The sequence below is a fragment of the Dipodomys merriami genome, unplaced genomic scaffold (assembly GCF_024711535.1).
Source record: "Dipodomys merriami isolate MVZ:Mamm:240054 unplaced genomic scaffold, mDipMer1.0.p SCAF_403, whole genome shotgun sequence".
Taxonomy (NCBI): Eukaryota; Metazoa; Chordata; class Mammalia; order Rodentia; family Heteromyidae; genus Dipodomys; species Dipodomys merriami.
Window position 1 is genome coordinate 439,498 of NW_027205638.1, and position 15,012 is coordinate 454,509.

The window sequence follows — 15,012 nt, forward strand, 5'->3', positions numbered from 1 at the left end:
TATATTTTGAGCTCAAAATAAAAGTTGTTCCTAATCACACTCTTCCCTCAACTGTATCAGTAGTTGTGACTATTTCACACAGATTTATCCTGGAAAGACTTAATCACAGCATCTATTTTTTTGCACCTCTAAAATGATTCATAGGAAAAAAAATACAAAAACTTAATTGATATCCAAAAACTCTTCATTATAAAGATAACACATTATGTTTTTAAATTTAAGATTTTAAAATAGCAAAGTAGGAATTTATTTATGAGAATTATATGCCTTTCTCTCTAAGGTATTATGAAAGTAATAATGATATTTTATGATGGAAAATAATATTTTTCTGTGTTTAAGTTTTTCTTTCTTAGTCAATTCACACTTCTAAAAATGCAGATTATGGGTATTTTCAGGAAAGGTAATTAATTAATAACACATCTCCCTCTAAAACTGTTACAAGAAATTTATCCTGCTTCAAGACAATAAGAAAGATGTCAACATGAAACTACACATGAAAATTATAAATGTGTAGGTAATATAAAGGAATGTATAGAACATATATTTAATGTAATCTGTCTAAAATGATTTGTGAAGGGAAAACACAGCACAATATTCATGATTCATAAAGCATGAAGATTCAATGTATAAATAGGTATAATCAAAACAAAATATGTGGATTAGTAATATGCATTAATTAGTACTGTACTTGCCTGGCAAATATGAGGACCAATGTTCAAAGAATACCAACAAAAAATTAAAAAGTGTAATTGATTCAGATTTTCAATGGAATTATTCCATTGAAAAGTAACTATATTATATAATGTCATAGGCTAATATTGTGAGAATATTGTAAACTCTTAGAGTACCTAGTAATAATGCAATGCAGTACCTCCAGTAACTTAACTACCTATGTCTGCCATAAGAAAAATCAGACTGTTTGGGAAATTTACTTTCTTGCAGTTCTATAGTATAGCAACAATTATGATGCATGTTTTACATATTTAGAAGTTCTGTGCTTCATCCTAAGGATGGTCTTTATTCTGTACACAAAATTTGTAGTAACTTCTTTTTTTTTTTTTAGATTTTATTTATTTATTTTTTATTGTGAAATACTGTACAGAGGGGTTACAATTACATGGGCAAGATAATGAGCATTTCTTATCAAGCATTGTAGCCTCCTCCTTAGTTTCCCCTTCCCATCACTGCCCATTCCCCCGACCCTCCTACCCAATCCTCCCCCGCCACCAAAGTTGTAAAGGTTGTTTTTCGACATAATGACTTGTATATCTCATTGTTGCAATGGGTCCACCGGCATCCCTATTTAAACGATTTGCTTGGGGTTACTTCTTTATTAAAGAAAACAGTCAAACTACAAGATTAGGTTACAGCTACTGTATAAGAGCATTTTTTTTCTTTTTGCTTTTCATCAGTCAAGGGGCTTGATCTTTGGGCCTGGGCTCTGTCCCTTATCTCTTCAGCTCAAGGCTAGTGCTCTACCACTTGAGCCACAGCACCACTTCCAGCTTGTTCTGTTTATGTGGTGCTGAGCAATCGAACCCAGGGCCTCATGCATGAAAGGCAAGCACTCTACCACTGAGCCACCTTCCCAGCCCCTCTAGTAGCATTTTCAAAGGAGTATATTAGGCCTTACATATTTGTTTGTTTCACAGATTCAACAAACCATAGAACCAAAATACTTGACAAAGTATGGCACCTATAGTAAACATGGAGTCTTTGAAAAAACTGGCATTATCAGGAACCATGCAGTATAACAACTATTTAGTAGGATTTAAAATGTAATAGGCATCAGAGGTGCTTTGCAGTGTATAGAAGATTGCCTGAAATTATATTACAGGTGATTTACACTGTATAGAATGCTGTCTGTAGGTTACATGAAAGCAAACTAAGAAAGAAGAATCAGATGAGACATAATAAATAGCAAACATAATAAATAGCAAAGTAATTACTAAAATGAAATCATATTTATATTATAATCTAAAAATACTAAATATATCAGGTAATTTCTGATTTAAACTGAAGAAAATATACTCAAAAAACTCAATAAGCCATCCAAAGAAATATACATTAATTATTAAGAAATCAAAATAAATCAATAATGATACCTGAAGCAAAAAGCAATAATGAAAAGTAAATTACTGATAATATGAGAGGAAATAAACATCAGCACAAATTGCGTTACCACAGATACAGAGCATTGATAATAACAGGTATATCATCAATCTATATAATAAAAATTTTATTTTGAAAAGTAGTGTACAAAGGTATGGTTAAAAGGCCAAAGAATGTTAATTTCTTTAATCTATAATTATGATTGTAGAATTAATACTCCTCTTTTTTTTTTTGTCAGTCGTGGGGCTTGTACTCAGGGTTTGCATGCTATCGCTCAACTCTTTTTTTTTAAAATTTAATTTTATTTTATTTGTGAACATACTGTACAGAGGAGTTACAATTACATGGGCAGGATAATGCGTACATTTCTTACCAAGCATTGCAGCCTCCTCCTTTGTTTACCCTTCACATCCCTTCCCAGCATCCCCCCTCGCCCCCAATCCCAATCCTTCTCCTTCCCCCCTTCCCCCCCCACCCGCACGGACTTTGTAAAGCTCGTTTTGGACATGACAACTTGTACTTCTCATTGTTGCAACAGGTCCACCTGTATCCTTAAACAACTGGTTTTTCCCCATCTCCTCCACAAGTTATACTGACATCAAATATAGTGAAAGCAGGGGTTATACTGTGGGGGAGGGACATACAAAGCAACAAAGAGACAATCTTATAAATGCATTAGAAACATATGCATGAAAGAAAAAAACATTAAAATACATATCTAAGGGTTCATTTTCCTGACATCACATTATCTGACCTTTTCCCCTTGACTCATACATATGCTAGATATTACAAATAAGAGAAACCATGGGACCTATGTTTCTTTGGGCCTGGCTTACTTCACTTAATATAATTTTTTCCAAGTTTTTCCATTTCCTAACAAATGGGGCAATGTCATTCTTTCTGATGGAGGCATAGAATTCCATTGTGTATATATACCACATTTTCTTGATCCATTCATCTACTGAGGGGCATCTGGGTTGGTTCCATATCTTAGCTATGGTAAATAATGCTGCAATAAACATAGTTGTGCTGGTAGCTTTAGTGTGGTCTTGTTTGTAAACATTTGGGTAAATGGCCAAAATTGGGATTGCTGGGTCATAGGGGAGTTCTATGTGAAGTCTTTTGAGGAACCTCCATACTGCTTTCCAAATTGGTTGAACAAGTTTACATTCCCACCAACAATGAAGTAAGGTTCCTTTCTGTCCACATTCCCTCCAGCATCTGTTGTTGTTAGAGTTCTTGATTTTTGCCGTTCTAACTGGGGTGAGGTGATATCTCAATGTTGTTTTGATTTGCATTTCTTTTATGGTAGGGAGGTTGAACATTTCTTTTTTTTTTTTTTTTTTTTTTTTTTTTTTTTTTTTTTGTCGGTCGTGGGGCTTGAACTCTGGGCCTGGGCGCTGTCCTTCAGCTCTTCAGCTCAAGGCGAGCGCTCTACCACTTGAGCTACAGCGCCACTTCCGGTTTTCTGGTGGTTTATTTGAGATCGGAGTCTCACGGCCTGTCTCTCCTGCCCGGGCTGGCTTTGAACCGCGATCCTCAGATCTCAGCCTCCTGAGTAGCTAGGATTACAGGCGTGAGCCACCAGCGCCCGGCGGTTGAACATTTCTTAATGTGTCTATTGGCCATCCTTCCTTCTTCTTCAGAGAAGTTTCTTTTTAAGTCTTTTGTCCACTTATTTATTGGGCAGTTGTTTCTTTGAGGATTTGTTGTTGGGGGGTTTAATTTTTTGAGTTCCAAGTATATTTTAGATATGAGACCCTTGTCTGTTGTATGGCTAGTAAAGATCTTCTCCCAATCCGTGGGCTTTCTATTGATCTTGCTAGCTATGTCATTTGCCCTGCAGAAGCTCTGCAACTTTATGCAATCCTATTTGTCCAACCTTTCTTTGATTTGTTGTGTTTCCGGGTCTCTATTCAGAAAATTTCGTCCTGAGCCAAGGAGACCTAGGGTTTCTCCTATTCCATCCTGTAATGTTTTCAGAGTGTGTGCTTTGTGTTCGAGGTCTTTGATCCATTTGGAGTTGATTCTGGTGCAGGGTGATATATAAGGATCTAGCTTTAGTTTTCTACATGTAGTTAACCAATTTTGCCAGCACCATTTACTGAAGAGGTTGTCTTTCTTCCATTCTATTGTTTTAGCTCCCTTATCGAATATTAGATGGCTATAGGTCTGTAGGTTCACCTCTGGGTTTTCAATTCTATTCCATTGGTCCTGAGGTCTGTTCTTATGCCAATACCAAGCTGTTTTGATTACTATGGCTTTATAGTAGAGTTTGAAATTTGGTATTGATATTCCTCCAGCAGTGTTCTTTCTATTGAGGAGTGTTTTTGCTATTCGGGGTCTTTTATTGTTCCAGATGAATTTTTGGATTGCCTCTTCTATTTCCTTGAAGAATGAGGTTGGAATTTTGATAGGTATTGCGTTGAATTTGTAGATAGCCTTGGGAAGTATTGCCATTTTCACGATGTTAATCTTGCCAATCCAGGAACATGTATTCCTCAACTCTTGATATCAAGGTGAGTGCTCTACCACTTGAGCCACACTGCCACTTCCAGTTTTCTAGTGCTTTATTGGAGATAAGAGTCTCATGGACATTCTTGCCCGTGCTGGCTTTGAACTGTGATCCTCATATCTCAGCCTCCTGAGTAGCTAGGATTACAGGCGTGAGTTACCGGGGCCTGGCATCTAATACTCCTCTTAATGACTGAACAACCAGATAAACGGTCATCACACACACACATGTGGAAGGCATTATCTTTATCTAAGTGCTGTTTATAAAGAACTATGCTGTTATATTTACCAAGACAGACACACTGAGAATAGATCTGAAGACAAATTGTCTAGAAATTTGAAGTACCTGGTTTCAGATGCCCCCTTACAGACCACCAGAGACCATGATCAATGCAAACAGCAAAGAGTCGATTATTGCAAGCTTGAGCTTGGTCCTCCGTGCACTCAGTAACTGGTAATGCTCAGAGGCCCCGAGCACAAAATTAGTACAACTTTTATAGTATTAAACAAGTTCACAAGTTCAGGGCGTTTCCACACAAGCAAGTTCAGGGGGGTTTCCACACAAGCAAGTTCATAAGTTCAGGGGGTTTAAGTACACCCTGACTGTACTTCCCTTTTTCTGATGGAATACCTGGGCAACTGTTCTGTTCCTTAAGGTTGGGCAGGGTTGGTGGCAATCTGCGGTTTTTCTGAGAAATATTTTTTCCTTTGGCAGCACAGCTCTCTTTGGTGATTACTCTGAGGGCAGCACAGCTCAAGGGGCTTGATCTTAAAATAGAGTTACTTTAGCTCTTCAGAAATCAGTATGAGAAAGAAATCTATGTTATAAAGACAATAAAATGCAACAATATGTTTCTAATGATCTATCAGTCAAACAAACAGATGGAAACTAGAATGGATCTGTAACAAATGTATGCTATCACTATGATTTATAGAATATTAAAGGGAGCCACACTCTTAATTCAGTTGTGAAATAATACAAGTGCTTTCAATTATGTATGGTGTATTCACATGTATATCTTCTGGAGGGTGTGGCAGAGCCACAGAATTTGAGGGATATAGGCAGATGAAAATATAGTATACAACTCAAGAGTAGAGATAGGAGGGAGGGATTGGGAGAGAGTGAAGGAATGGAAGACACTGTATAAAAATAAAAGTATTAATCTCTGTATGCATTACCTCCATAATAACATTAAATTACATTAATAATAAAATAATACCTCCAGCATAAACCATTTGCTTGGTGATCAAAATCTACCATAGTTAGAAGAACAGTTTCAATTATTAGACATATAATGCAACACTTAAATGGAAAGATAAACTATTTCAGTTTAGGTTGCATATTAATTCTACATAAACCAGTAACAATAATCTGTTTCATTGTAGTATTAAGTATTAAGTGTTAATGTTAAATGTTGAGGTAAGAAAAAACAAGACAAGCACTTCTGGATCAAGACTGTCATTTAACCCTAACTATTAAGGAGGAAACTGAGGTCTGGAAGCCAGCTTAGATAGACAACTCAAATTAAGCAGCTAATGAACAGGTTAGAGGTAAGACTCAAGTGATAGTGCCAACAGTGAGTGAGGAAGCTGACTGACTGTGAGACCTGGAGTTCAAGCTCCAATAGTAGCTCTAGAAAGCTATGGTGGAGTCTGAGTTATGTGTATTACATGTGTTTCTAAATTAGAAACCTAATTGTTGTGAAAACTGGCAAGTCTTCATCTCAGACATAAAGAGAAAAGAAAATGAGTGGAGGAGAGAGAGAAGGGAAGCCAAAAGTCAGGGAAAAGGTGGAAGAAGAGGAGACAAGAGAGTAGTGGAGAGAAGGGAAAAAGAGGAAAAGGGAAAGGAGGAGGAGAAGACAGGAGAGGAAGAAAGCCTTCTGGCATTAGATTTGACAGTAAATCTTAAATAAGACACCAAAAGTGACTCATGCAACAAAGAGGCAAACAAACTAGTGCCAGGCTCTGGGGGCTCACACCTGGAATCCTAACTACTCAGGAGAGTCAGATCTGAGGATCATGGTTCAAAGCCGGCCTGGGCAGGAAAACCTGTGAAATCTTATCTCCAATGAAGCACCAGAAAGCCAGAAGTGGTGCAGTGGCCCAAGTGGTAGAGTGCTAGGCTTGAACTGATGGGCTGAGGCACAAGCTCAAACCCAGACTTCAAGCCACATGACTGACAATAAATAAATTAATGAATAAGGGCTGGGAAGGTGGCTCAATGGTAGAGTGCTTGCCTTGAATGCATCAGGCCCTGGGTTCCATTACTCAGCACCACATAAGCAGAAAAAGTCGGAAATGGGTGCTGTGGCTTAAGTGGTAGAGTGCTAGCCTTGAGCTGAATAGCTGAGGGATAGCACCCAGGCCCAGAGTTCAGGCCCCAGAACTGACCAAAAAAAACAAAACAAAACAAAGCCAAGAAAATAAATAATAAATAAAAATTAAAAAATAAATACAAAACCAAAAAAGAAAAAAAAACAAACAAGATTAAGTGCACACAAACATAATCTTGTATAATGAAAAGAACTATCAAGGAAGAAGCAAAAGCATGGTAGGAGAAAATATTTACTTATGTCTTTAAATAGATTTCTAACAAATCTGAATGAGAAAATATAAAGAAAATCCTACAAGTAACCCCCACACAACAAAATCTAATTTTAAAATAGGAAAAAGATTGAAGAGACTTTTCTAAAAAGGACATACACAAATAGCTGATTAAAATATAAAAGTAGAATCAATCATCATGAGAATAATTCAAATCAAAATTACAATAAAATAACTATTTTACACATGTTAGTATGGCCATAGTTTAAAAAAAAAAAACACCAAAAATCCTTCCAAACTCCAACAAAAGCTAGGAAAGTTGTGACAACAATGTGAACCTTGGGGCATTTCTCTCAAGTATGTAAAAGTATCAAAGATGGCGCAAAGTGTCCTAAAAAGAACTTAATATACAATTACATAGAAATATGGTCCAGCACTTCTACACTTGTACATACCTTAGAGAAAAACAGAGATTTCTATAAATACCATCAAAAATATAGCCTAAGTTTCAAGAAAGACAAATACCACAAAGCAGTCCTAGAGTATTTACAGAGACAATTGAAGTACTTATAACACACTCAGTCCTGTACAACAATCAAAGTTATGTTTGAACACACCATTTCAGCAAATCCAGTAAAACTTCATTAGGATAGTCTAATGTGTATGAGGATGTGATGTCTGACCAGTTTCTAGCCAACCTTTACCTTCCATGAGAAGTTACCTCCTAGGTGTCATTGAATCACATAACAAGTGGGACCACTTTGTCCTCACATTAAAAAATGAGAAACAAACTAAAGCAAATCTGCTCTTAACTTAGAAGGCAAGTTTTGATAATCTGCTAAATCTCCAAGCCATCTTTAGCTTTTTTAGAAACATGTTCCTGAAGCTGAATCTTTTTTTTTTTAATGTTCTTCAATCTTGTAAACACTTAGATTCATAAAATGGAATGTCAAACAGTGAGAAGTAAAAGAATCTCATCAGAGATCCTACCATTCTTTCTTGTTGTTGACAATGAATAAAGATTCTGGAACCATGGCTTGGAGAGAAGCCAAATGAGAGTCAGAAAGAACCTGTGTGATTTTACCCTAGAAGTTCCTGCTCAGAACATGATAGGTAGGCTGGAAAAGCATAAAGCCTTCTTTTGGGAGAAGAAACATTCCTGAATCAAGTAGAACATTAAAGTATCCAGTAATGACAAATCCACAGAAGACTAAACTTATGTGTTACTAAACACTATTAACAGAAAATACACCCCAAAATGTAGATCCATAAAATGCAAAGAAACACAACTTATATAGGTATGTGCTTTGGCTTATACTTGTTGGTTGATGACACAGGAAATTCTATTATCCAGCATTCAGTTATTTTTCCCATTTACCCACAATAGTAATTGTTAATATAAAATACATGAACTTTGCAGTGACATTTACAAAAAGCGAAAATTTATTCTATTTACTTCAGTGAGGTTGTTTTTGATAGGAAACACAATATGAATCTTTTAAAAGCAGTGTTTGCACATTAGTACTGGGTTTTTCTACATTATAAGAATATTTTCTTTCTTTGAAAAATTAAAGTGGAGCTGGGAAGGTGGCTCAGTGGTAAAGCGCTTGTCTTGCACGCCTGAGGCCCTGGGTTAGATACCTCAGCACCACATAAGCAAAAAGAAAAAGCTGGAAGTGGTACTGTGTCTCAAGTAGTAGAGGGCTAGCTTTGAGCTGAAGCACTGAGGGACAGCACCCAGGCCCAGAGTTCAGGCCCTACGACTAGACTGAAAAAAAGAAGAGAAAAACTTAAAGTTAATTTATTATAGCCTAAGTGTTCACATTCACAATACTTAAGATGAGGAGTGTTACAAATTTCAAAGTGGGATATTTTTGTGTGTTTTGGGATTTGCACTGTCCTCATCCACATTAGTGACTGAACAACCTGAGGTAGAAGGTACAAATATAGTATGGTATTCAGGGATAGATTATGGTTCTGACGTTCTCTGGAGGAAAAGGTGAATGAATGGAAAACATGGAGCTCATGCATAACACTTCTAGAATTCCTTCAGCAGGAGATGTGGTGCATCCCTCATGGGTTCCACTAGGCCTGGAGATTCCTGTGGTTGTGATGATCCACCCCCATGTAGGGCATGTGGATTATGGAGAGCCTGTGGATTTCACATCTTGTCTACTGTTGTACTGGTGGAAGTCTCCCAGTATGCATTGCATAACTGGGCTCAAGGAGTGACGTGATCATTGGTACCTTGCTGGCCCCCATGTTTGTCAGCATGTTTGGACAAGCTCACCCTGACATCTGCAACTGGCTGCTGGCCTTTGGACTAATGCCTATCTCTATCCCATACCTCTGTATCAGAGACGTGTCCTGTTTCATGGTTTTGTATCAGTTACTGTGCAATGTTGTGTTATGTATCCATACATGCTGATAGTAGAGCTAGGTACGGTTTTCAAGGGTGGGGTAGTTTTTGATGCCTCTAGCAGGAACAATTGTGTTCTCACTAACTGCATAAATACTCTGAGGTTACTATGCGATCACCTTAACTTATGTTGCTTGTTCAGTTGATATAACCATTATGGTATGATAAATTTGGGTCTCTGTTTTCTATTGAGGTTTATAGGCTCTTAGCCATTGCTGCAGATTTTCTGGAATATTGGTTGCCAGCATTTTTGCTACCCTAAATGTTCTTGCTAGTGCTACTGCTTCTGATGTGAACCTGTTTCTGGTGCCCTGGGATGCAGGTGGGCTTGGATAAGATTGTGATATGTTTTATGATTTGGAAACAGCAATGATGTATATTGATAATCAAGTAGATGTGCTAAAGACCCAGTTAAAAATGATGTGACATGCGAATGGTTAGTACGTCTGTGTTATCCCTCAGTATGATATGGGCCAATATCAAGTGACATATTTGAGGAATCCGGACCTTTGATAATATTTTGGGGGGGAGGATCTGGTCATAGGGCCTGAACTCTGGGCCTGGGCGCTGCAAGGCTAGCGGGCTACCACTTGAACGACAGTGCCATTCTTGCTTTTTTCTTTTTGCTTATGTGGTGCTGAGGAATCGAACTCAGGACCTCATGCATGCAAGGCAAGGGTTCTACCACTGAGCCACACTGAGCCACCTTCCCAGCCCTCCTTTGATAAATTAAGGTTAGACATTAGGCAGCTACAGGGTCAGAAATCTGATATTGGTCACTCCACCCTATAGGTAGCACACCCTGCAGACTTAGCTGCATCAGTTCTCCATTATCTGCAGGGATTCAACCTGGGAAATAGCAATCCTTTTTCCATTTCTTAGGCATTTTCCTGTTTCTTGTTTTGGTATTCCTTTTTCTTCCATTCTTCCTGAGATGTAGGATCTGCTGAATTTTCCAGGCTCAGGCTGATAGACACTTGCTCAATTTACAAAATAAAAAGGAGGACTTGTTGCAGACTCAGAGGTGCCAGGACTGTCAAGGTGTGAGCAAAAGCTCCACAACCATGGACTGCAACCTTCAGGGCTGTAAGTACTTGCCATTTTCATAGGAGGGAGTGTTCCTTTTAGCTTCTGGGCCTGGGGCCTTACCTGTAGGAGTTTGGTGGACAAAGGTTGAACTAGAATGAGGAAGGATTCACATGATCTGCAGTTGTTGCCACATTGAGTCCTAGAACAATGTGATGCAAGAACTGGACAGATATAGAAAGTGTCTATAGCTAAGAATATTGCTGAAATAAAGAGAGATTCATCATTGGCCTGGTCTCTGTCTCTTCTATTATCATCCCCTTGTTCTTCTGGAGCACTGCTGGTGTTGTGGCTGGCCCCCAGCAGTGGTAGTATGCTTACCTAGCATCCCTGGTTCAAGTCCTCACTACCACATACACAGAAACACAAAATGTGGAATTGTGGCTCAAGTAGTAGTATGATAATTTTGAGCAAAAGAAGTTCAGTGACAGTGTCCATGCACTGAGTTCAAGCCCCAGGGTTGGGACATAAAACACAAGAAATGCAAGTTGGGTGCTGGTTCCTCATGTCTGTAATCATTGCTTTTGAATAGGCTGAAACCTGAGGATCCCAATTCAAAGTCAGCCTGGCCACCAACATGTGTGAGACACTTATCTCCAGAGACAATTAGAAATCCAGAAGTGTGTTGTGGCTCACATGGTAGAGTACTTGAGGTTAGAGATGGTTCCCAAGTTCAGAGTACAAGTGCCACGACTGACAAAAAAACAAAAAGATAAAAATATAAGTAAATGCATCAGAAATATAGGCTTGAACAATGAAAACTACACTTCACATGTAGTCTTGGAAGTACTCCAATTCTTTCTGATCCTTTTCTCCTTGCCTCTCAGGAATTTACTTTTATAGAATGAAATTAATTTTTCTTTATATTATTAGAGGTGCTTGTAAGTTGAAGTCTATAAATCCAAATATACCCTTTGATTTCCATTTTCATGAGGAATAATTCAGGTCCACAAAGGGGATATGGAAAACCTATACATTGGAGAGCTAATACCAGGCATGAAACTTTCCAATCCAAACCATCTCAATTATATTGTATGTAAAGGATCACCAAAAATCACAATAAATATTTAAGAGACAAGTATAGGATCTCTGAATATGAGAGAGGGAGACTGTTGCAGACCCTGCGGTGCCTGCCAGGAGCAGGCAAACTGTGAACAGTCTCATAACCTCAATTTCATTATTAGAACTAAGTACCAAAAAGTCAATGCATCTAATTCTCCCCATGTATATCCATTTTCTGGTTGGTCTTACAATATTTCACAAAGGAAACAGTGGTTTTGAAGAAGAAACTCAGCTCCCACAGCAGGGAGAGAAAAGTCCCAATGCATCCAAGCACTCTTCTAACCAGAGGTGAAGCAAGGTGGCGCCAAGCATTATGGGAATTGTAGTCTCCGTGGAGGGCTTTTGGTTTGAAAGTCCTGAGTTGTTTTTGTTTTGGGAGGGCAGAAGTGGCACAGAGATCCTTTTGCGCATGCACCTCCCCGCCCACCTGGGGCGTTTTAAGTCTGTCCCTTCTAGATTCTTTCCCTTTGCCTTGCTGCTGGAAGTGCCCTGAAGTAAAGTTCGGCCTTCCATAGGTGGGAGCCAGGAGGCAAGCGCCCAGCTCTGTGCAGTGAAGCTTGGGAGCTGTAACTTGAAAGAATCTTAAGCTTTGGAACTGATATCAGGTAGGAACTGTGGGATTGCTGCTGGAGTCTATCCTCCATGGTTTTCTTTTTCTGGTTCTGTTTTTATTTGGTCGTTGGTGGGGCTTGAACATTGGGCCTGCAAGCAATGTTCCTGACCTCGTCAGCTCATAAGGAGAGCTTTACACTTGAGCCAAAGCACCTGTTTTCCCCTCCACGCTTTTCTCCAGTCTGGGGTTGATAAACAAGAACCTGTTTCCCAAATGTCTGAGAGCAAGCTTGGTGATTCTGCAGACAAGGAGAGCCCAAGAGCTGTGCATTTGTACTCCAAGACCAAGGGATTTTTCTATTAACCCATGTGATTTTATTTGCTTTACCCAGGTGGAAGAGGACTACAGGAAGAATTCTAGTGAAATTGTGAGGTGTGTGCCTGCCTTGAGTCCTCTTACATGGAAGTTGTATTTGGGGCTTCTGTGTTGTTTCTCCAAGACATATTTTAATATTTTGGCTTGAAGTTTTAATCTCCTGGCTTGAGTTCACAGATGTTTGTTCACAATCCTGTTTCTAGAGACAGTTGTACATGGGATATTGAAGTAGTGAGTGCTGGTCCTGGATTTTTAGGAATGAAGCCTAGCAATGTTTGAAGCAGAGCACCCTATGAATAAGAATCTCCATCCTAAATGGACAGACCTTTTCAATTCTGAGAAGCCCAAAAGGGAAGAAGCAGAAAAGCACAGGAAGGGGAAGATGTTGCTAGCTTCCCTTGCCTTATGCAAAAATTGTTGCTACTTCCCTAAGCACCAGATTCACGTGGTACTCTTTCCTACATCACTCTCAATCACTTTGTGTTGTTGCAAGATTTAAGCTGATTTCTAGGAGTCGTGATGAGCTGGCTTGAGGAATAACCCAGAGGCTAGTTATCAGAAGGTACCTGAGACAGTGGTTTGGTAAGGTGGGGTAATTGTTATGACTGAAAATATATATTCCTATAGTAATCCCTAATCCTCTTTTTTCTAATTTATTCAGCCTGCGTTACCACTATAATTTTTAGTATGTATTCATTGAAACTTATCTTAAATGTCCCATCTATGGATTTGTTAATGCTAGCTCTAATGTGTTGGCTGTGCCTCATAGTTCAGAAAGTGTTGGTCGGGGACATGTGGCCTTAAATGAAAAATCACAGAAGAAAACTTGAGGTAATATGTCTTACTCAAGGTTGTATGCTTTGTAAGTGTTGCTTATCTTCAGGTGTGTCACTCCTATATGCAGTATTTTATGTTGTATCTTTAGGATGGTCAAGGTTCTTTCCAAGACTGTTAAGGGAAATGAACATTAAGGACTTCTCAAACCTGGGTTTACCTCATCTTTACTCATGTTCCTTTGGCCAAAGCATGTTAAATGGCAAATTACAAATCATTGCATATGTTTGCAATGATACAGTGAAATGTGCCATTTGACAACCATTATTGAAATAGTATAGCACAAGAAATATATTCTGTACATAGTTTCCTCTGTAACTTTGGGTGAAAACTACTGAGTTACATCATACATGCTTTCCATGATGTTTAAATATGTAAAGGAATGAGGTAGAAAACAAATTCCATTGGATTCCTAGGATACCTTTGCATTAAAAAAAGCAGTTCATACATCCCGAAGTATATTCAGTAATAAATAGTTTCAGTGGAAATGTGATATGTTTTTTCTTTCAGTTATTCAATATTTTTTGTTTGAACATTCACTTTTATAAATGTAGTATGTACATAAACATAGAAATTAGTTGGTTTAATAATATCTATGTACCAGGAAATGGACTGGATTTGTATTTATTGTAGACTTTAATCCTCTGCCTGAGACATTAAAGACTCTTCTCTTATAAGAAGTCTTTGCCGTTTTCTAGCCCATGTATTATGTTGCAAGAGGAAATTCTGGGCTGAAAGTCTCACAGATTCATTTCTGAATACATCATTTGTCTTGTATCCCAGCCATGCTTCCAGAATCTTCTGCTCATTATCAGCAGCAAGACAGAATGAATGGATCTCTGGTGAGTTGTTTTTTTATTTCTCATTTGGTTTTATTCTATTATATGAACCTAAAGATGTTCAAGAATTTAAAACAAGTCCAACCACTCAGATTCAACCCCAGGAACATATTCATATGGCTTATAGATTATCAGATTAAGATTGCTTGTAGGTTTAGCAGATTAAATGGTTATATTCTTTCTAAGTTGAATGCAGATTGGCTTCAGAATGTCTAGGTTTCATGTTGTCATAAAATGTAATCAAATCTGTTATGTGATGTAATGACACCCAGCAGGTTACTTCTTACGGAAGGTTTAGGATAGCTTGTAAACAGATCACATCCTCATGAGCAACATTAAACTATTTCAATGAAATTTTCCTGGAATTGCTGAAATAGTATGGTCATACATACCTTCATGTGTTCTTAAGGAATGATTAACCTATATGTACTTAAATTACTCTCCATATATAGTACTTGGTCGACTTCATGCTCTTGGTCTTACTTGAAACTTAGGCTATATTTGTTGCTAAACTTTATGGTCTTTCTACAAATTCCTGTTTGTTTTCTAAAGTATCCTCACAAAATTTCTTTCCTCTATTTTATCTGTCTATTTTTGATTTTCTACTCACTAGTGTTGGTTATTTTTCTCTTTCTCTCTCTTTGTATCTATCTTTCTATCATTTTTTCTTA

General features: G+C 38.0%; 1 protein-coding gene across 1 annotated transcript in view; it reads left to right on the plus strand.

Moving 5' to 3' along the window:
* Positions 1–15,012, plus strand: part of LOC138806655 (zinc finger protein 585A-like) — a 166,546-nt gene that overhangs the window by 46,876 nt on the left and 104,658 nt on the right. Inside the window, exon 5 of the mRNA XM_069992076.1 lies at positions 14,286–14,344. Within this exon, the coding sequence (XP_069848177.1) occupies positions 14,286–14,344 (59 nt within the window). The remainder of the gene's footprint in view (positions 1–14,285; positions 14,345–15,012) is intronic.